The sequence below is a fragment of the Sturnira hondurensis genome, unplaced genomic scaffold (assembly GCF_014824575.4).
Source record: "Sturnira hondurensis isolate 20B ecotype Veracruz unplaced genomic scaffold, ASM1482457v3 Scaffold0010428, whole genome shotgun sequence".
NCBI lineage: Eukaryota > Metazoa > Chordata > Mammalia > Chiroptera > Phyllostomidae > Sturnira > Sturnira hondurensis.
Window position 1 is genome coordinate 2,627,501 of NW_028083059.1, and position 22,209 is coordinate 2,649,709.

Here is a 22,209-nt window from a genome sequence, read left to right on the forward strand (position 1 = left end):
CTTACAATGCACAGGACAGACCCTCACAACAAAGAATTGTCCAAAGTTTATTGCTGAGGTTGAGAAACTCTCACTTTGATTATTACCAGAGTGCAGCAATTTTTTAAAAAAGATTATTTATTTACTTATCTATCTTTAGAGGAGAGAGGGAGAGAAACATCAATGTATGGTTGCCTTTTGTGCATCCCCTGCTGGTAGTTAGCCTGCAAGGAACCGGCCTGCAACCCAGGCATGTGCCCTGACTGGGAATCGAACCTCCATCGTCTGGTTCGCAGGTCCGCGCTCAGTCCACTGAGCTACGCCAGCCAGGGCTCAGAGTGCAGCAATTTGTCTCTCTGTTTTTAGTTTAATTCCCGTTAAGTTTTCGAGAGTTTCTGGCACCCGTGATATGAAATCTAAACTCCTTGCCATAGGATATAAAGCAATTTAAGGTTTTTTTTTCTTTTTATTGCTTTCAAGCCTCATCTTTTGCTCCTATGATTGTTTTTCTACTAATAGTAGACTCAGTAACACCACAGTGCCTGTAAGCCTCAACATACACATTATTTTGTAGCCTGTAATACATTATCTGTCTCTCGATCTATCTATCTAGGCACAGTTTAGTACTCCTTGAAAATTTCTCAGGCATTTACCTTCTCTTTAAAGCCTTTGTCTCTGCCCTGTTGGTACCTTGATTATATATGTGTGCATTGTTATCACAGTGAACATGTTCTGGTTGCATGACTTTGTTACCTACTAGATTATATCCTCCTTTTGGGGGAAAGGTGTGTGCCTTGTCACCATTGTATTCCAAGTACTTAGAACAGTTCCTGATACAAAGTAGGCTCTTAAATATTTAGTTGAAAATATGTTCTTTCTCCAAGGGATAACAACAGTTCAAATAATTTTGAAATTTGTTTGCAAGTGAGATTTTACTATAATATATTTTCTGTGCAATGAGACTTCTCTGTTTAATTTTCCTGCCTCACCATCATACTTCATATTGCTGCCTTCTTTTCAGATGTCATTTTGTCTTCTGAAGCTTATAATGTTATTTTCAATGCTATTGATATCTTATGTCATAACCATTCAGTACCACATAGGAGTAGACTTTAATCACTGGCTATTTATTGCAGAAACTTAAATCTATAATGGCATATGTTTGGAGATCGCTTTTTATCTAAAAGAAAAAGTCTTAGGGTAATTATAGATTTTGGGGGAGATGGAGAAGAGTGGGAGGAGTGATGAATTCCTCTTCGGAAAAACAAGAAACATATAATGGAAGCTGTTAGGGAAGGAGGATGACACACTCAATTTATTTAAAACTCTTTTTCTATGTTGTTTAGTGCCCTGCAATAAGAAAGTAAGTTATTCTAATTGTACTAACAGTAATTTTGGGGTCAAAAAGCAAGCCTGAGTTTGTGTGAAGGAACTTAGTTACAGAAGAATATTGAAAGCAGTAATTTTCTTGCTTTCAAACAAATGACTGACATTTAGGTGTCCTCATATATATAAGTCCTATTTGACAAGTTGTGATTTTGTTAAATAAATGTCCTTCAATGTGTTGAACTTTTCTTTCTTTTTTTTAAAAAAGATTTTATTTATTTATTTATTTTTAGAGGGGAAGGAGAGAGGGAGAGAAACATCAATGTATGGTTGCCTTTTGTGCATCCCCTGCTGGTAGTCAGCCTGCAAGGAACCGGTTTGCAACCCAGGCATGTGCCCTGACTGGGAATCGAACCGCGATCATCTGGTTCGCAGGCCCGCGCTCAATCCACTGAGCTACGCCAGCCAGGGCTAGAACTTTTCTGATTGTTTGAATAAGCTTTAGTCCCTACATTTTCTAAAATATAAATTTCAAATTACTGAAGGCTTAGTTAAGGTTATATTATTTTTGCTATATATTAAATCTTTGTAATTGTGAGATGTTACTAGAAATAACTTGCTTTAAAATTTCCATTTGCAATATGGCTCTGAAATCTACATTTTTATCCTCAACTACAAAGGTTGCTTGTGATGAGACAGAGGATAATTGATTTGGCCCATGATTGCATAGAGGTGGAGTTGTTTTACCCTCATCGAACTTTATCCATGGCTATAATTACTGTGTACATAGGTAGACTAGTTGCCTTTCTTATGAAAGTTTAATCTCTTTCCTCTCCTTAAACCAAAGAAAATGCACTAGAGGGCCGTTTGTGGACTGGAGAACCTAAAGTACATAGAACAACTTCCATAGGCATAATTTACAAGGTCATTTTGCAATTTTGAAATCAAGTGTTTTCTTCAGATTGGTTATATTTTTCAGTATTTTTATACTGGAAAAATTATTTTTTGTGTATTTTCTATATTTCTCCACAGTTATGACACATTTTATGAAAAGAGTTAACTTAGTTATTTGCTTCAACAAGCTTATGACAGAGAAATGAGTAAACATAGATTTTTAAAATTTCAGGTCTTAAATTAGATATCTTCCCAAGAATGTATCAGTATTCCTTAAAGGGAGCGCACATACGTGCAACTCCCCCCCCCCCACACACACAAATTCCCTTTAAGATTCAGTTTGGTGTAACTTTGCTATATTAAATGAAGTATGATGGTGGAAACTATCATTAACTTGCACACAATAAAAATCCCTGCACCACTAAGATTGTTTACTAACTTTATTATGTTAGCCAGTGAATTTATGCTTTTATTGGATAATTTATTACCAATCTGTTCAAATTACTGAGATTTATAAGACCAATAATATGTATGTATATAGCCTGTTATTTTTTTTATAAAGATTTTATTTTCTGGGTTGGGGAGAGGGAGGGAGAAAGAGAGGGAGAGAAATGTTGATGTGAGAGAGAAACATCCATCACTTGCCTCTGGTATGCACCCCCAACTGGGGACTGAACCTGTAACCCAGGCATGTGCCCTGACTGAGAATTGAACTGGTGACCTTTTGCTTTACAGGGTGATGCCCAACCAACAGAGCTATACCAGTCAGGGCTGAGATGATTTCTTTTCATTGAGTATCTTCAGTTGATTGCCCACTTCAGATAGAATGAATTGTACTCTGATCTACTAGTAGTGCACAGAATTTTAAAAATTAAAAATACTCCTTTCTTTAGGAATTAGCCTCTTCTTTAAAGTGAGATAGTTCCCAGTAGGAAATAAGACAGTGAGATGGGGAGCAGAAAATGGTACAGTTGGAGAAATTTTTTATGTGTATTTTGTGCCCTTGACGCTATTCTTCATATTGCAATGAGAATAGGTAAGTGCCAGTGGAAAAAATTTGCAAAGCATTTACTTTGCTGATAAGTTAATTTCTATTTATTAAGGTATTATTAACTCAGATCATAATGCATTTCTCTAAAATATCTGTTGCTTTTTATAATATTGCTGTTAAGCCTGTTAGGACTGTGGGTTTTTGGAGGCATGTGTTGGGGGCGGGGGTGGGAAATAGTGGGTGGTGATAAGGACATTAGAACTGTTTTAGCAATATAATTGTTTTCTATTCCACCATTCCGGATACCTTGTTTGTTAGTTATGCTAGTTTAGATTAGTGTGGGGGATGTTAGGAGTGGCCTGGTTTCTTTCCTTCTTTTTCCTAGCCAAGGAAGTATCGCCTGGGGATGCTGGAGGAGAGGCTAGTTCCGATGGGATCAAAGGCACGAAAAGCAAAGAACCCTATTGGCTGCCTTGCTGACAGGTGTAAATCAGGAGTACCCATCAATATGGTTTGGTGGAACAGAGTCACAGAAAACAATTTACAGGTAAAAATAATTTTACTGGACATTTTTTGAAAGTGATATCTTGGCTGCTTTCTGTGTCTTTGGGGTGGTGGGTATAATATTGGGTAGCTTAGATGATACATTTAAGTGAGGCTAGTGTCCCATTAACCAACTAAATGATTTTGTTTGGTGGGTTTTTGAGTTTTCTCTGCTTTTAGATTTTTCTATTTTATTAAATTTATTTTTTTCCTTTTGGATCTTGTTAACAGTTGAGTTTAATTATTTTTAATACACAGTTATTCGGGATATTACATTGAAAAGTGATTTATTATAGAAAGTTTTATTAAACAAATAAGATTTGTTTGAACAAATTTGAACAACAGGAAGCTTAGTATTTTGTATTTTTGTACATTTTTACTAGGAAATAAGAATTGTAAACAAACTTGCCAAGTGTTTTCTCTAAAACTACCTTCAGTAGTATGTTATGCAGTTATTGTAGATACATTCCAGTCTTTGACTCTGCCTTATCAGTCAGTGGTAAATAATGAAAAGGAATTTTTATAACTCAAAGGCTAGCTTTGGAATAAAATTCTGAAGTACCTATAAAAACAATTGAATTGTCTTTAATTTGGTTATATTCTTATTTTTAAAAATTGGTGGTTGTATAGTATAGATCTGTTGATCATAATTTAATTTAGTTGGAAGTAGAATATCTTTCCTTTCTGAGTAAATTGGTATCTTTAATATATTGCTAGCAAAAAGGCTATAATCCCACATACACATACCACACACTGAAGAGGTAAAATATAGCTAAAAACTTAGTTTTTTTTCAGTCACCAACCTTGTATTATGAAAGTGTTCCACAATATTTTGGTCTGTTCAATATGCATACCTGAGCAATACCTGTATTGCTTTGGATACAGAAATAAAGAAATTATTCTAAATATTGCAAAATATGGTATTTGCCAAACTGAAATTTTGGTAGCAAATATAAAGATAAACTGGTATGGGGGGGTCCACATAATCATATACTTAAAATTTTGGTGTAAAGTTTTGGATGAGTCAGTTATGAATTGCAATATAGATTACCATATTTTTGTTTTGAGATCAGAAGGAGAGAAATTTGATGTGGCTTGTTAGAATTACTTTTCAGTTTTAAAAGGAAAGCCTGAAAATAAATTGGACCTGAACTACATATTCTTAAGTGGAACTGGAATTGCTTGTAATAGGTTGTAGAGTGAAACACTGATAAATACAAAGGTACAGAGCCATTCAACCTACACAGCTGCCCATGCCCCTGTCCCCTTATCCCAGTGGCGGTTTTCCGATACCTCTTTTTAGCACAGCTTGAAAAATTGTTCGGTTAGTATAAGAATATATGCTCAAATTATGCTTAGTTTTTAATTAAAACAGCTAGTAATAGATTTGCTTTCAGTGTGAGAAAGATTGACTTGCTGATACCTTAATCTAGTATTTCAAATAACTACTATTATGCTTCAAATAGTTCTTTTCCTTTAAGAACCAGAGGAATGCCTGTTAGTTTGGTCTAATGTTGGAGGGACAGCAATACCTCACACTGTGTCTCATGTCGAAGTACTGAAAATACCCATCTAGTTTGGGGTTCATTACTATCTTTGTGGATTCCTAAATTGGGTATTTGGTGGTGTTTATCTTTTTTCATATTGGGGTTTTTAATCTTTTTGTTGTCTAAGAAAAATAATTTATATAAATCAATTCTATACCAGTATTTTTTGTTTTGTATGATGTTTACTTTTTTTTTTTTAAGATTTTATTTATTTATCTTTGGAGGGGGAGGGAAGGAGAGAAGGAGAGAAACATCAACATGTGGTTGCCTCTCGTGTGTCCCATGCTGGGAACTGGCCTGCAACCCAGGCATGTGCCCTGACTGGGAATCGAACTGGCGACCCTTTGGTTCGCAGGCCCGCACTCAATCCACTGAGCTACACCAGCCAGGGCAATGTTTACCTTTTTATATTATATGTTTTTCACATAAATTTTAAAGGATTGTATAGCCAGATATATTAATATTCCTTGTTTCATTTGTTTTCTTTTCTTTAAAACTTAGGTCTTCTCAATCCTAAGGTCAGAGTAAGTTTGTCTATATTTTATTTTAGTCATTATAGCTATGTGTCTTAAATGGTTACTTTGTGCTAGGCATTGTGCTAAGTTCTTTACATATATTGTCTCTTTGGTCTTGTAATTAACACCTTTGGGACAAATATTGCTGTTAAATTAAGTATTTTCAAAGAAGCTGAATAGCATTAAGGTTAAGCAGTAGTTAGTAGAGAAGAACGGAAATTTTAACGCATTCTTATCAGACTTCAAAATTCTGCATTTCTGTGTGATCGAGCTGTAGTTATATTAGAAATTTAATTGGTTTAATTATCTAACACGATAATTGAACCTTTTTTGAGGATGAGAAAGCCTAGTTTTCCAGGTATGAACTGTGTCTTATATTTGCAGTATTTGTAAGGCTAGCTTTTTTCCTTTTGAGGCACATTTTTCTCAGGGACCATTAACTACCTTTTTTTCTGGAACTTGAAATATTTCTTTACATTGACTTCTTAATCTTGATCTAACATCTTTAGAAGTATTTCCGCTGCTGAAAGCAAAAGAAAAACTAACCAGTCCCCCCAAAAACCATACCTTAAAACAATAACAAAAAAAATCTTTCTCTGAAAGTTTCTACCTGTATTTTGCATAATTGCATTTATTTTCTTCAGTACTGGAAATCTTTCGAGAGCCATGATCCCCAACATTTTAGTGCTGAATGATCTCTTTATTTATTTCTTACCAAAAAATCTCATAATGTGGAAGAACTATCTACCAAACATACATTTATAAAACGGTGACTCATTCTTTCATTCTAAAAAATCTATAATATGCTAATTTAGAGAATCAAAGAAACAGTATTTTTCTTAGTCTTTTGCAGGTTGGTACAAGATAAATTTGGTTTTCATATGGCTATTTGAAATACTGATAATGCCCTCCTGATCTCCTATGTGAATTTCATACTTGGGGACCCTTTGAATAGATTTAAGCTTTTCTATGATTTGTTTACCAGTCATTTATTCCTCACTGCCTGTGGTTTGGTGCTGCCAAAATTTTGCTAAAACTGCTCTCAGAGTTTGTCAGAGATCTCCTTAATTAGCAAATTGAGTAGTTTTATTCAACACTTGATATGGCTGTTTTTTTGTTTGTGAAACTTTCCTCTTAACAGTCTTATGTTTTATTTTTATATTTTTAATTATATTTTATTGGTTATGCTATTACAGTCCCAATTTTTCCCCCTTTGCCCTCTTCCACCCAGCACCTCCTACTCCCTCAGGTACTCTCCATACCATTGTACATGTCCATGAATTATGTGTGTAAGTTCTTTGACTACTCCATTTCCTATATACTCTATATACTATATACTATACTATTTAGGAAGCATGAGCTACGACCAGCCATGTGGAAAATGCACTGTTAACATCTTGGGTGGGCCCCTAAGCTGGGTGGGAAGGAGTCTGGGATTTCCAGGGTGAGGTAAATAGTGTTAGCCAGGTTGGTGGAATCTCTAGATATGGCACCTGCCTGCTGGCTCTGTGAGGGGAGGGTTCAGAAAAGGGTCAGTGCCCTCTGTCTGCTTTTCTGTCTGGGAAAAAGCTGTCCCCCAGCTCCTACCTTGATGGTAGACACTTCATTCAGTTCTTCCCTGTGTGCTACTGTGCTGGAGCTCAGAGGGAGTGAGTCTGAGTAAGTCCATGTGCGGGGTCTTTAAGGGGAACTGTTTGGGACTCCAGAAGATTCCTCTACCAACTCAATTCCCATTGGTTTTTGCATCCAGAAGTTATAGGGACTTCTCTTTCTGGCACTGGAACCCTGGGCTAGGGGACCTGGTGTGGGGCTGGGACTCCTTGCTTCAGGAGATATCCCTCCTGAATTTTTATCTGCTACCCAGGGATGTGGGACCAGCCTGTTGCGCGTCTCTACCCTTCCTACCATTCCTATCATTCTGGATGGATGTAGTTTCTTTAATTCTGTAGTTCTCAGCCTTCCATTCAACTTGATTTCTGATAGTTCTGAGGGATTGTGGTTGTGTAAAGAGGCAAGCCATGTTTACGTATGGTGCCATCTTGAGCAGAAATCTGCATTAAAATTTTTTTTCTTTTACTGATGTAGAGAGAGGAATTGAGGGAGAAAGGGAGAGAAACATTGATGTGGGACAGAGAAACATCCGCCGGTTGCCTCTTGCACATGCCCCGACTAGGGGCTGAACCCATGACCCAGGCATGTACTCTGGGAATTGAACCAGCAACCTTTGGGTTTTCTGGACTATGCCCAACCAACTGAGCCACACTGGCCAGGGGTCCTCTTTGCATTCATGTCTCTGTTTCATCCTGGCTCCTTGTGGGCTCCTTTTCTTGGCTTGTTCTTTGCTTTTCTCTGTATGCCTAAGATCTTAAAATTTCATTTCTATTAGTTCTGTCCTCTATGTCAAGGCCCCTATTTTTTCTTCCTGTGATACCTTTACATGTAGATACACTATTTCACTATCACTGCAGATTTGACATGTAAGCTGACTGTAGTTTTCTGTTCTTCCCAAACTATTGCTTTTTAAAATATTCTCTTATATTCCTTCTTTAATTAGTCTTTATCTTCCTAGTCACTGAGGCTGTTATGTGACTCTTTCCTATTATCACTCACACTCTGCCTTTTATTATGAGAAGGGAGCTGAAAAGCAGTACAGCAGGCAGACTTCATTTGCCCTCGAATTTAGGCTTTACCACAATAATGTCATTATCCACATTTGACGAATACAGAAATGGCAGATTAGAAAATCCTCATTGTTAGTAAGAAATAGAACTGGGATTCTAGTTCACGTCTCTTTTATTTTAAATCCTTACACTTTCCTACTATATTATCCACCTCTAATCTGTATGCTTTAAAATTCTGTAGTATCCTTTTCTTCGCTTTTGTTAACACTGCTGACTAGTTTATACCGTAAAGTGTATGTTCTGAATAATTTTTGTCAGTTCCTTTCAGGATCTGTTCTGCCTTTCTAGGGCTGTATCTCTAACCATCCACACATATGAAATTATAATCATATGGAATCTTTCCTACCTATGTAATATAAAATACATTGTCAGTTCTCTGTTATGTACCTTTGTATCTCTACTGTTGTTAACTGAACCTGAAAAAAATATTTCCTCTGTTTTCCTTTAAGAGTTAGCTCAGATTCTACCTTTGCTGTGAATACTTGCTCAAACACTACAAATCAACGTTTTCCCTCATTTCCACATACTTTGTGTTAACAATTGTTTTATTATGTTTTATATTGCTTGCTTACCTTTTGTCTTTTTCCACTGGATTGTAATTATTTGAAAATAGGTATGTGTTTACTATTTTTGTTCCCTTAAGGTATTTTGCTTACCTCTAAATGTTGCCATGTAATTTGCTTTTTTTAGGTAATATGTGCTATTTGTGACAATTTATCTTAAGGCTTTTATGTATTATTAAAGAATTGATGATAGGTTTTCTGGAGTTTATAGCCACCATATGTTACCAGTGCATAGTTTTATTATCACAACTGACTTAGAACATAGGATGGTGACTTCTTTTGAAATGTTGAAGATTTTTTTTTCAATCCTCGCCTAAGATGTACTTATGTGGTTAAAGAGGGGAAGGGCGGGAGAGAGAGAGGGTAAGAAACATTGATGTGAGAGAAACATTGATCAGTTGCTTCTCATATGCACTTGGACCAGGGACTGAACCCACAACCCAGGCATGTTCCCTGACTAGGTTTCAAACCCCTGACCCTTTGGTCCACGGGATGACGCTGCAGTGAGCTGAGGTATATGGGCCTGGTGGATCTTCGATTTTTTAAAACGTAAAAGTTAACATTGTCCAAGTACTCTTGATATTTTTCCGTTTTCTGAGCCTGATAGTAGTCTTACAAACTTCTTGACAGTGTTGTTAAGGAACAGAACTTCTCTATTTTGTATTTTTTCTATGATCTCTGCCCAACACCTAGTAGATGGTAGATGGAAGGTCATCTAAGATGTCATATCAACAATAGTATATTTCACCTATTGCAAATTTACTTTATCTTTTCTCAGTCTCTGCCTAGGATGTTTACCCATCCTTCTACCTGATCAATCTGCCTGTGAATTCAAGATTTTTCATTTATGTAAAGTTCAAATGCTGTTGTTCAGGTTTGAAATATTTTATTACCTACCTTTCCAAATTGTTGTGAGGATTCAAATTTCCAAGAACATAGTAGATATTAAATACATGTCCATCCCTTCAGTTTTACCTTATCACTCTGAGGCTAGTCTTTGTTTGTGTTTATTTAGGGTGCTAGCTGTCAGTAAGTTACGTTGAGATATATGTGGCATCATGGTATAGAACGAGGCAGTGGCAGTTATCTTTCAGGGGTTCACATTTTAATGTTGATGCATTGGAATATTTTTTTTAAGGATTTTATTTATTTATCTTTAGAGGGGAAGGGAAGGAGAGAAGGAGAGAAACATCAATGTATGGTTGCCTCTGGTGTGTCCCCTGCCGGGAACTGGCCTGCAACCCTGGCACGTGCCCTGACTGGGAATCAAACTGCGATCACCTGGTTCGCAGGCCCGTGCTCAATCCACTGAGCTACACCAGCCAGGGCTGCATTGGAATATTTTTTAAAATTAATTTAAAATGCTTTTTTTTTGAGGGAATAGTGCTGTATTCCCATCCTTCATATAGGAATTAGGTGTCAACTTGAATGGAAAAATGGAAAATGCATTCTTTTGTAAATGTCTCAGGATCTTTCATGTTAAGATTTACCTAAAAATAGTGACATCTTAAATAAAATTGTATTCATTCATCTCAAACCTTTGGAAATGTTGTGGTTACAAATCCTAAATTTTAGTATTACTGTTGTTTTAGCTTATCACCAATGTGGTGTAAATGTATGAGAACTACTGGGTGTATTAGGAAATTCATACTTGTCAACACCTCTTTCGATAGTGTTTTTTCCTCTTGTTGTCTGCTGAAATGGCCTTTCTTTTAAGAAGTGTTTAATTACAAGAATGCTCACATTAAAATCTCTTGACGCAAAAATTGTCCTGTGAATTCTGGTTGTTTGTTACTGTGTTTTTAGGTCCCAGAGAGGTTTTGTAAACTTACTGGGTGTGCCTGAATCTTGGTTACTTGTGAGTTTTGGTATTTTTTTCCAGGTGATTTCTAGTCTCTAGGCCTCAGAAAATGGGATCATTTGGGTTTTAGATGGAATGGATTGGAATGTATAAGGGTGAAGCTTCAACCCATCTACTCAGAGTTTCTCAATACTTTGAAGAGCTAAAAAACTCTGGTGCAGCTAAATGGAGTTACTATGTAGGTACTACTTTCTCACCTCCATCTCACCTCAGAACCTCCTCTTTTTCTCCTGTTCTCAATCTTTAATCTCTTAAAACCTACTCACTTCCTCTCTTCACTTCTGAGTAAAATGACTTGTGTTCTTGAGAAGTGGGGGGAAAAGTCATTGAGAAAGAATTGCCTCGTGCATCAGCTTTCTACCTATGTGGAACATTTTCGGTTGTACCTTTGCTTACTGTTTTTCTTCCTGATCAGACAAAGGGGTGTTCCTTTACTATATGCTTTAGAACCTGTCTTTATTCCTTCTAGCAATTTATTCCGTTTCCTACCCCTTTTCAGTTTTAGACAGTCTCTCCCTTGGCCTGCCTGCTGTGTGGAAGTTTCACCCATTCTGGAAGCATCAGAGCCAAGGAACCAAGGAACGCTTCATGAGGAAATGTTCTGTGGTCAGTGCATTTGGGAACTGATGCAGTTGGAGAAAGTCTTATTGTCATTAGTTATTGTCACTACTTTTTCACCTTTCATTTATCCCTTAATTCCTAGCATTTTGCCTTTCAATATGCCCACTGTAGAAATTCTTTTGATAAGGCTACCTGACTACCAAATGAAACAGTTCCTACTTGACCGCTGCTCCATTGGACATTGTTGTCCATTCCTCAGTCCTTGAAACTTTCCGTTCTCTTTTCTTAGACTGTCGGTATATTTTTTATCCTCCCAGTCCGCTATTCTCACTCATTCTAAATAATAGCTTCTTTTGAATATATCTGTATGGCATAAGACTTTAAATCCAACATGTGTACAGTGAACACCACATCTTTCTTTCAAACCCCTTCTTTCATTTCATTTACATACATCTGTGCATGGTCATTCACAAGTATATGCCCACTATTTGTCTTGATTACTGATAACCACACAGTTATTTAATTTTTGATCTCTTAACTCTCCCGTATTCCTTATTGGCCATATTCTTCATCCACTGGGATCTATTGATTGTGATACTTTGAAATTGTCTTCACTTTTAATATCAGTAAGTTATAATTTAGGCCTACCTTTGTTTTTTTATCGGGACTATTATTATTGTAGTCTCTTATCTGGTTCCCCGCTAATAGTCTTATCTTTCAAACTACTACTTGGGTAGTTACCTGGATTTGTTTCTAGTTTCTGTTATCTGTTCTTTGTCATTAGAACAAAATCCACGTATTTTAGAAAGGTATTTAAGGTGTCTCCCTCCTGATTACTGCGGCAGACCCACTGAACTGTGTGCAGGACCGTGCTCTTTCTGCTGCTGCCTTTGAACACTCACTTTGCTTGGTGTGCCCATCTCTCTGTCTTGACTCAGCAAACTTGACTTTTAAGATTCAGTTCAAACATAGGGTCTTATGATCTAATTAGACAGCTTTAAGCATAAGGAACACAACTTTTCTCTAGAATTTACATTGCTCTGATAAATGTATATGTAACTTGTCTTGTAGGACAGTTTAAGTCACACTGTAGATAGTTAATATGTTTGATATGTGGATGTTCTGAGCTTTGGGGGTCATTGGGTTCAGGGCACGTTCTATCCCTGTGGAATGCCGTTCTGGGAACTTCTGGAACACAGTGGCTGTACTTTATAAATCTTCTCCACGATGCCTGCCACAGTGTCTTATGTGTTAGCTATTTAAATGATTGATTGAATGAACCCAGATTAAAGATTAGCTGGTGAGATGAGTCTGACCTAATATTAGTCTTCAAATTTAATATTTTCTACATTTTCTTAAATTTTTGTTTGTTACAGTTGCATGACAAAATATAATTATGGAAAAATATTTGAAGAATCTTAATATATGTTAAATTTTGTGATTGAATTGGTTATATGAATAACCAGTCCCCTACCCCCTTCCACTTGACGACCATCAGTTCTATTCTCCATGACTATGAATCTTTCTATTATGTTTGTTCGTTTATTTTGTTCTTTAGATTCCACATAGAAGTGAAATGATGTGGTATTTGTCTTTCTCTGACTTACTACACTTACCACAATACCCTCTAGGTCTTGCTCGTGCAAATGGTAAGATTTCCTTCTTTTTTATGGCCAAGGAATATTTCATTGTATAATGTACCACAACTTTCTTTATCTACTCATCTACTGATGAGCACACAGTATGCTTCTATATCTTGGCTGTTACAAATAATGTGGCAATGAACATAGGTGTGTGTATATTCTTTCAAGTTAGCGTTTTGGGTTTCTTCTGAAATATACCCAGAAGTAGAATTGCTGGGTCTTAAGGACCCTCCATACTGTTTTAATTTTTTGAGGAACCTCCATACTGTTTACCACAGTGGCTGCCACCAATTTGCATTTCCACTAACAGTGCAGTAGGGTTCCCTTTTGTCCACATCCTTGTTAGTAATTGTTGTTTGTTGATTTATTGATGATAGCCATTCTGACAGGTGTGAGGTGATACCTAATTATATTTTAATTTGTGTTTCCCTGATGTCAATCCACATGATTATTAATGGCTACACAATACTGTATGTATCATGATCCACAGAACCGTATTCCGACTGATAGATATTGTAGTTACTTCCTTTTTAAAAAATTCTAAATAAAAAGTGCGATAAATTAAAAAACTTTTACTTGGTTGATTTTCTTGTTAGCTATAATTCCTAGATGTAGGAGTGCTAGGTCAAAGGTCATTTTTATTTTTAAATTTTGATGCATACTCTCAAACTATTCTCAATAATGTTCACAGTATTACTTATTTCTGACAAACTTTGTAAAGGGTGAACCAATGAGTATTAGTATTGCAGGAGTCTTGGAAATTTATGTGCCAGTAATTTTAAGCTGTTATATATAATTACCTTATGCTGACTTCATGAACATTTTTGTGTTTAATTCTACCATAGGATAAAGTTCTTATTACTAATTGATTTTCATTTGGTAGGTTCTAGTATTACACATGCTACATTCCGTTAAGATAGTCAAATTATAAGTAGGAGAACTTGTATTTGAAAGAACACTTATGTAAATCTTTTAGAAGCACTAATAATCAGCTCTCTGACTAGTTTCATCAATTTGATTCTGATTTATTTAGAATACCATATTTTCTTTATTGGGTATTTTTCAGAGGGCCCAGTTTGCTTCAGAAAATTTGTAAATTGTGATATTAGACTAATTTCAAAGTAGTAGTGGTATTTAAATGAGAAATTTCATAAGATGAACCATGACAGATTTTAAATAGGTGAGTTTTGGAATAACTCAGAAGTTGATTATATTTTGATGATAATTGACCACATTTGGCTATGCTTGAAATCCAGGGAAATAACCTATTAAATTTTAAAAAAATTGTAGAAATGTGAACTTGGAGGTTCCGGTTAGCCATTTGACTTCTCCTTTTTGTCTCACCTGTTCCTCTTTGTTCTGTGTTGTTTACGAACCCTGAAGACTAGTGAAAATAGTACTCACAGGGCTGGTCTTGCTATCCATGGGTCTCATCTTTTTACACTTTTTTTAGATTGTTTTATCAAGGTAAAATGCTTGCCTGTTCCTTCCCTTCTCCAGCATTGTCATCAGTCTCCCCTCTTTTGCCTTCCCAGATAATTCACTGCTTTTTGCCCTTGCCAAGACACCTCCCCCGACACATGCTCACACCGTTATATACACACACACATACACAAACACTTGCTTAACTATTTTGGAATTGTATGTTTTGAATTAATCTCAACTAGGCTCCTTTGTCATTCCAGAGAGGAAACACTAGTAGTGAAGATGGGAGATTGGAGTTGTAGGTTTTAGAAAAAATTAGATAAGGTTAAAATTAATATTAACATTTTATTTTCATTTTTTAAAATTGATTTAATTCACTCAAGGTCAGTGGAGACTTGACATGGTCAGTCTGATTGGATGTCAGCAGTAAAGCAACTAAATGAAACTTTACTTCTGTTTCTTTCTCTCCACTTTCCTTTTTCTTTTCTCCTTCTCTTCCCCTCTTTCTCTACTTTCTCTCTTACTCTATTTTATCCTGGCTGGAAAGTGAAAGATGGATTGCAGTCCAGCAAGATGAGTCAAGTTGGTCCATTGAGATGATGTTGTGGTTAATCTGTGTAGAGATGATGGTAACTTAGAGCAGTGTACTGACAGTGAAATGAGTAGAAATCGTTGAATTTGAGAACTATTTAGGATGTAGAATAGACTCCATGACCTGCTGCTGCAAAAACATCTGCATCATCACAAGGATAGTTACTTGTGACATAATTTATCTAATCTAGAAAGAGATGACATAGAAAGGAAAACAAGAGTGGAAAAGGAAAGTGAGCTTTATAAGGAAGTAATTTATATTTGTTCACAAATTGTTTGAAATGATCATTGTAAAGTACCACTTTTTACTGCTGTCTGATCTAACTGAAACAAGGTGTTGGCGAATTTTTATATGTCAGTAACTTAAGAACAAATCAGGAATACCTCATGTTTTGAAAATATCACCATTAGATTTGTCTTGTGGCCAAGACAGAAGAACAAGAATTGGTCTTCTGTCCAGAAATAGAAAAAAAAAAACTGAACAAAATATATAAAAGAACAGTTTTAGACATGAGATACTAGGCATGAGAGGAATCTGATCCCTGATTGGTGGAAAACAGATGAGGTGAGCTCTGTGATTACTCCAGCTTACTGCCTGGAGAGAGTTTTCCAGACTTGGTGCCTGGAGAAGGAACTCAGGTGGAGCCTGTCTAATTGAGGATACCAAACTGGAAGTTCACAGAGGCTGAAGTGGCTATAGTTCATAACAGAAAGTCCTGGAGAGGAGGGAGCTCATACTCAGAGAGAATTTGGACACTTGCAGATATGTCCCATGAATCTTTAGCTGAGTATTGATCAGAAGATAGGAGTGAGCAGGCTGCTTGAACTAGAAGAAGAAATATCTGAAAAGATCACAGGAAATAATTATCAGAGCTTATATAAGGCCAAAAATAGTTCTTGTTCTTACCAGCTGACATGGAAAACATAATTCATGAAGCATCAAGTAGGCTAATGGGTGGTTTTTTGCTTCAGTATTAGGGCCAAATTAGCCTTAGAATAAATGATGCCCTAGTCTTTTCTAATAAAGCTTAAAGCAATACTTGAAAGGATCGGACTAAGTTTTAAGCAGTCTTACTGCAGTGAAGAGCAAAATTGAAGAAGATTTATAGGAATAAAGAAAACTCAGCATCCAACAGGCTAAAAGTAACAATATTTGGCATCAATAAAAACTAGCAGATATGCAAAGAAGTAGGAATATTGGATTCATGAAGAGAAAAAAATGTAATCAACTAAAAATGACCTGGAAATGTCACATCAATAGTGTAAGGATATCAAACCAGTTTTATAACTATATTCAGTATGTTCAGGAAGCTGGAGGAAAGATTAAACATGTTAGTATAGATAAAGTTTAAAATCCAAATTGAACTTCTAAAATTGAAAACTATAATATATGAAATGAAAATATATTGAATGGAATTAATGGTAGATTAGACATTGCATAAGAAAAGATTAGTAAACTTGAAGGCATAGCAATAGAAACTATCTAAAAAAAACAGAACGTGAGCTATGGAGTAACTTGAAGCATTCTAACACTTGTATTTGGAGTCCCTGAGCCAGGGGAAAGGAGGAGTGGGTGCATAGAACAAATATCTTAAGAAATGATGGGCAAATGTCTTCTAAATTGAATAAAAACTCTGAACATACAGATCCAAGAAGCCCAAAGAACACAAGCACAAAAGAATGGGAAAAACATAAAATTACACCAAGGTACACCAAATAAGAGCCAGAGGAAAAAAATATCCATTTTTGAGTAACAAAGATTCAAATGGCAGCATATTTCTTGTTGGTTGCAATGCAGTCCAGAAGACCATTGAGCAATATCTTTATAATATAGGAAGTAAAAATATTTCAACTTAGAATTCTGCTCTTGGGAAAAATATCTTACAAGAATGAAATCAAATGAGTGCATATAAGACTGGTAAAATCCGAATAAGAGTACTGTAGTTATATGAAATTATTTTTGGGGAAAGATAGTGAAGGGTACTATTTCCTGTGAATCTTAAGTTATTTTAAAATTTAAAATATTTAAAATATTTTTTTAAAAAACATACTTTTTCAGACATACAAGAATTGAAAGGAACCACCATCAGCAGAAGTATACTTCAATAGATGTTAAGATATTAAAAGAAGTACTTTAGGCAAAGGAAAACAATACCCTATGGAAATCTAGATCTATACAAAGAAGTGAAGAGTACTAGAAATAGTAACTACATGAGTAAATAGTGATGTACTGCTGAATGATGGGAATACGTTCTGAGAAATGAATTATTAGACAATTTTGTCTTTTTGTGAACATCATAGACTGCACTTACCCAAACCTAGATGGTGCTACTGCAAATGTAGGCTGTAACATACAGCTTATTGCTTCTAGGCAATAGGCTATTGTATGGTATGTTATTGTACAATACACCATGAGATTTAAGTCAAATACAAGAGAAAATTATGCAGTCAAGAGACATGGTAAACACTAGACATAAGAGGCTGTTGCTGGTGTAAAAAGCAAACCTTTACAGGGAACTTTTTATTTATTTAATTTTTTAATATGTATTTTTAGATTTTATTTATCTTTATAGGGGAAGGGAAGGAGAGAGGGAGAGAAATATCAATGTATGGTTGCCTCTCATGCGTCCGCTGCTGGGAACTGGGAACCGGGAACTGGCCTGCAACCCAGGCATGTGCCCCGGCTGGGAATCGAACTGTGATCGTGTGGTTCGCAGGCCCACGCTCAATCCACTGAGCTACACCAGCCAGGACCAGGGAACTTTTTAAATAAGTAGAAATAGTATAGCCTAGTGATAAAATACAGTATAGTAAATACACAAACCAGTAACAGTTGTTTATTATTATTATCAAGTATTGTATACTGTACATAATTGTACATGCTGCACTTTTATATGCCTGGCCACACAGCAGGTTTGTTTAGCCCAGTGTCACCATAAGCATGTACGTGAGTGCTGTGTTGTGTTATGATGTTATGGTATAACCATCTAGTTGATAGGAATTTGTCTGCTCAATTTTTATCTTTGGGAACACTGTCATATAAGCAGTCTTTTGTTGACCAAAATAGTGTATAACTGTATAGGAAACTTTCCTTCATACTATTTAAGTCTCTTTGAATGGTAATTGACTCTTCAAAGCAAAAATAGTAACTGTATTTTAGAGGTTATAACATATGTAGAAATAAAATATACAACAGTAGCACAAAGTCTGGAAGGGGAGAAATGGCAGTATACTATTGTAAGCTTGTTATAGTATATCTGCAGTAGTTTAAGACTATGATAGTGAATAGTCTTAAATGGACTGAATTGTGTCTTCCCCAAATTTGTATGTTTAAGCCCTAACCCTTAATGTGGCTATATTTGGAAATGGGGCCTTCAGTATGGTAATTAAGCTTCAGTGTGGTCTTAAGGTTGAGGCCCTAATCCAGTTACTGGTACCCTTAGAAGACGACAAATACCAGGTACATGTGCACTGGAGAGGGCCTGTTGCTACGAGGACACTGCAGGAAGATGGCTGTCTGAAAGCCAAGGAGAGAGGCCTCAGAAGAAAGCAGCACTATCTGCACCTTGGTCTTGGACTCCTACCTTCAGTTTCTGTTAAGTCATTCAGTGTGTGCTATTTTGTTATGGCTCCAGCAGCCTAAGACAGTTGCTGATACGTACTTTAAAAACAAAGGCCACTACCACATTAATGGAGAGTTAAGCTAATAAGAGAGAGGGGATACAATTTAATAAAAGTATCAGTTGATCCCAGAGAAGGCAGAAAAAGGAATGGGGAAAAGGAACAGAAGAAACAAATAGAAAACAGATAGGAAGATGGTAGGTAGATTTAAACTCAAGCAAATCAATAATCATATTAAATATAAGTAGTCTAAACATCCCAAGAAAAAGGCAGAGATTTTCAGATTGGATTTAGGAATATTGGACAAGATCCAACTGTATAAAACTGATAAGAAATTTACATTAAACATAATGGCAGAAATAGATTAAAAGTATTACTTTACTAGTCAAAAGAAAACTGGGATGGCTATACTCATATCAGGCAAAATAGATTTTTAAAGTAGAAACTATTACCATGGGAAAAGTATCATTTGATAAAGGTAAAGGGGACATTGGTATACCACTTTTAAATGTTTATGCACTGAGTAATAGGGTTAATAAAAATAGACAAAGACTAAATAGAATTGCAAGGAGATACAGAGAAACAATGCTAGGAATTTTAATACTCCATTTAAAAAATATATATATATATATTTATTTATTTTTAGAGAAAGTGGAAGGTAGGGAGAAACAGTGAGAGAAGCATTGGTCACCAGCCTTCCACATACCCCCAGCTGGGACCTGGCCCATGACCCAGGCATGTGCCCTGATGGGGAATCAAACCAGCCACCCTTTGGTCTGTAGGATGGCACCCAACCCACCGAGCCACACCAATCAGGGCAGTACTCCACTTTCAATAAAAGCAGAACGAGACAGAAAATCAGTAAGGAAATGAAAAATTTGAATGATTCTAACTACCAGTTTGATATTTATGGAACATTGTGCCCTACAACAACTTAAGACATTTTTTTTCAAGTACACTTGGGATATTGACTAAGGCGGACCAATTATGGGTCATAGAATAAGTCTCAATAAATTAAAAAAGATGCAAACCACACAAATATGTTCTCTGATCATGATGAAATTAAATTAGGAATCAGTAGGAGAAAGATCTTTGGGAACTCAAGTATTTGGAAACTGAATTGCATATTTCTAAATTACTCATGAGTCAAAGAAGAAGTAGAAGGGGAAATGAGCCCTGACTGGTGTGGCTCACTGGGTTAGGCATCATCCCACAAGGCACAGAGAGAAGGGTCACAGGTTTGATTCCCGGTTGGGACACATGCCTGGGTTGTGGGCTGGGTCCCCAGTTGGGGGTGTTTGAGAGGCCACAGATCAGTGTCTCTTACACATTAATGTTTCTCTCCCTTTCTTTCTCTCTTCCCCTCTCTCTAAAAATCAATAAAAATATTTTTTTTAAAAAGGGAATTAGAAAGTATTTGAACTGAATGAAAATGAAAACATTTCAAATGTCCAAAGTTTGGGGGTCCCACTAAAGCAGTAATCAGAGGGAAATTTAAAGCACTAAAAGCCTGTGTCAGAAAAGGTCAGATGTTCTCAGATCAGTGCTCTCAGCTTCCACCTAAAAAACTAGGAAAAGAAAAACAAATTAAAGCCAAAGAAAGCATAAGAAATAATTAAGATCAGAGCAGAAATAATAGGAAACAAAAACACTGGAGAAAAAAGGGAACCCAAAACTGGTTCTTTGAAAAGATCAGTAAAATTGGTAAATAGCTACCCAGAGTGAGTAAGAAAAAAAAAAGATAAAAGATACAAATTACCATTATCAGGAATGAAATAATTGGCATGGTTAGGTTGTACAGATGTTAATGACACTAAGGAAATATTATGGATTATTGTATGGCAATAAATTTGATAAAGGATGAAACACAAATCTTTGAAAGACAGAAACTACTTATGTTCACTCAAGAAGTAATAGATAACATGGCTAGTGCTAAATATTTCAAACAAATTGAAGGCCTGGATGACTTCATTGGTAAATTCTAGCAAATATTTAAGGAAGAAATAATATGAATTATATACAAGCCTTTTTAAAAATTGAAAAGAAAGGAATACCTGCTAACATCATTACTGTCACAGCAATACCAGATGAAGACTGCCTACAAAGGAAACCAGTGTGTGTCATGTATATACAAATTCTTAAAAATCTTTAACAGATTGAATTCTGATGGTAAATAAAAAGGATAATATACCACAACAAAGTATTGAAACTTGTCCTGATAATGTAAAGTTGATTTAATATATAAAAACCCATTGATGTAATTAATCATATTACCCAACTAACACCAGATGATCATCTCAATAGATAGAAAAAACATTTGACAAAAATCTATATCTATTTCTGGTAAAAGATCTCAGCAAACTGGAAATACAGGGGTACCTATCTCCTTAACCTGAAAAAGAACGTTTGGGGAAAAAACTATAGCTAATATCATGCTTAATGGTGAAAAAGTAAATGCTTTCCTCTTAAGATCAGAAGTAAGGGGAGAATATCTGTTTTCACTATTTCTATTTTTACTGGGTGTTTTAATGTAATAAGGCAAGAAGAAATAAAAGACTGGAAAGAAGGGAAAATGTCTTTTACAGAGAGACATGATTATCTGTCGTTAAAATATAAACGTGTGTAACTAATAAGATAAACAAGGGAGTTCTCTAAAGTCTCTTGGTGCAAAATCAACACATGCAGTTCAATTTTATTTCTCTAATATAGTGTGCTGATAGTAGCCCTCAAAAGATGAGTTCATAATCCTTGGGTCTTGTGAATTTCACTTCATTTAGAAAGAGTCTTTGTAGATGCGAGATGACTTAAGGATCTTGAGATAAGATCATCCTGAATTATTTGAGTGGGTCTTGAATCCAGTAACAAGTGTCCTTATAAGACTGAAGCTGAGGGAGATTACACACAAAGAAGGTAATTTGCGGATGGGGCAGAAATTGAAGTGCTGTGGATGCCAAGGAGTGCCAAAGAATGCTGACAGTAACCTGAAGCTGGGTGACACATGGAATGGATCATGCTCTGGTTCCTCTGGAGGGAGTGCCAGTACCTCGACTTCAGACTTTGGGCCTCCAGAAACTGTAAGAGAATAAATTTCTGTTGTCTGAAGCCACAGGTTTGTGATAATTTGTTAAGGCAGCCACAGGAAATTGATGGCATATATACTAGCAAAATTATAAAAATTATGCAACTTACAGTATTAGAAGTACAAAATAGGTATCACTATGATAAAATGTCTGTAGGCATGTACATTGGAAACTTAAAAACATTTCTAAGAGGAATTAAAGAAGACAAGTAAATGGAGATGTGTATCATATTCATGGATCTGAAGACTGAATTATAAGATGTCAGTTCTCTCCAAAGTTATCTATAGATTTAGTATAGTCTCAATAAAATTCAATAAGCTATTTAATAGAAGTTGATAAACTTAGTCTAATATTCATATGGACTTCAAAAAAGTTGAAGTCCAACAAA

At 35.8% G+C, this 22,209-nt stretch overlaps 1 protein-coding gene across 6 annotated transcripts in view; it reads left to right on the forward strand.

Moving 5' to 3' along the window:
* The window catches only part of PAN3 (poly(A) specific ribonuclease subunit PAN3), a 138,623-nt gene that overhangs the window by 40,923 nt on the left and 75,491 nt on the right, over positions 1-22,209 (forward strand). For 4 of the 6 annotated variants that reach the window (XR_005068363.1, XM_037058890.1, XM_037058891.1 and 1 more), the window contains exon 5: positions 3,576-3,737. The exons of the other annotated variants lie outside the window; for them this stretch is intronic. Coding sequence is in view for 3 of the 4 variants with exons in the window: in XM_037058890.1 (XP_036914785.1) it covers positions 3,576-3,737 (162 nt within the window). In the remaining variant the exon portion in view is untranslated. The remainder of the gene's footprint in view (positions 1-3,575; positions 3,738-22,209) is intronic. 6 annotated transcript variants of the gene reach the window in all.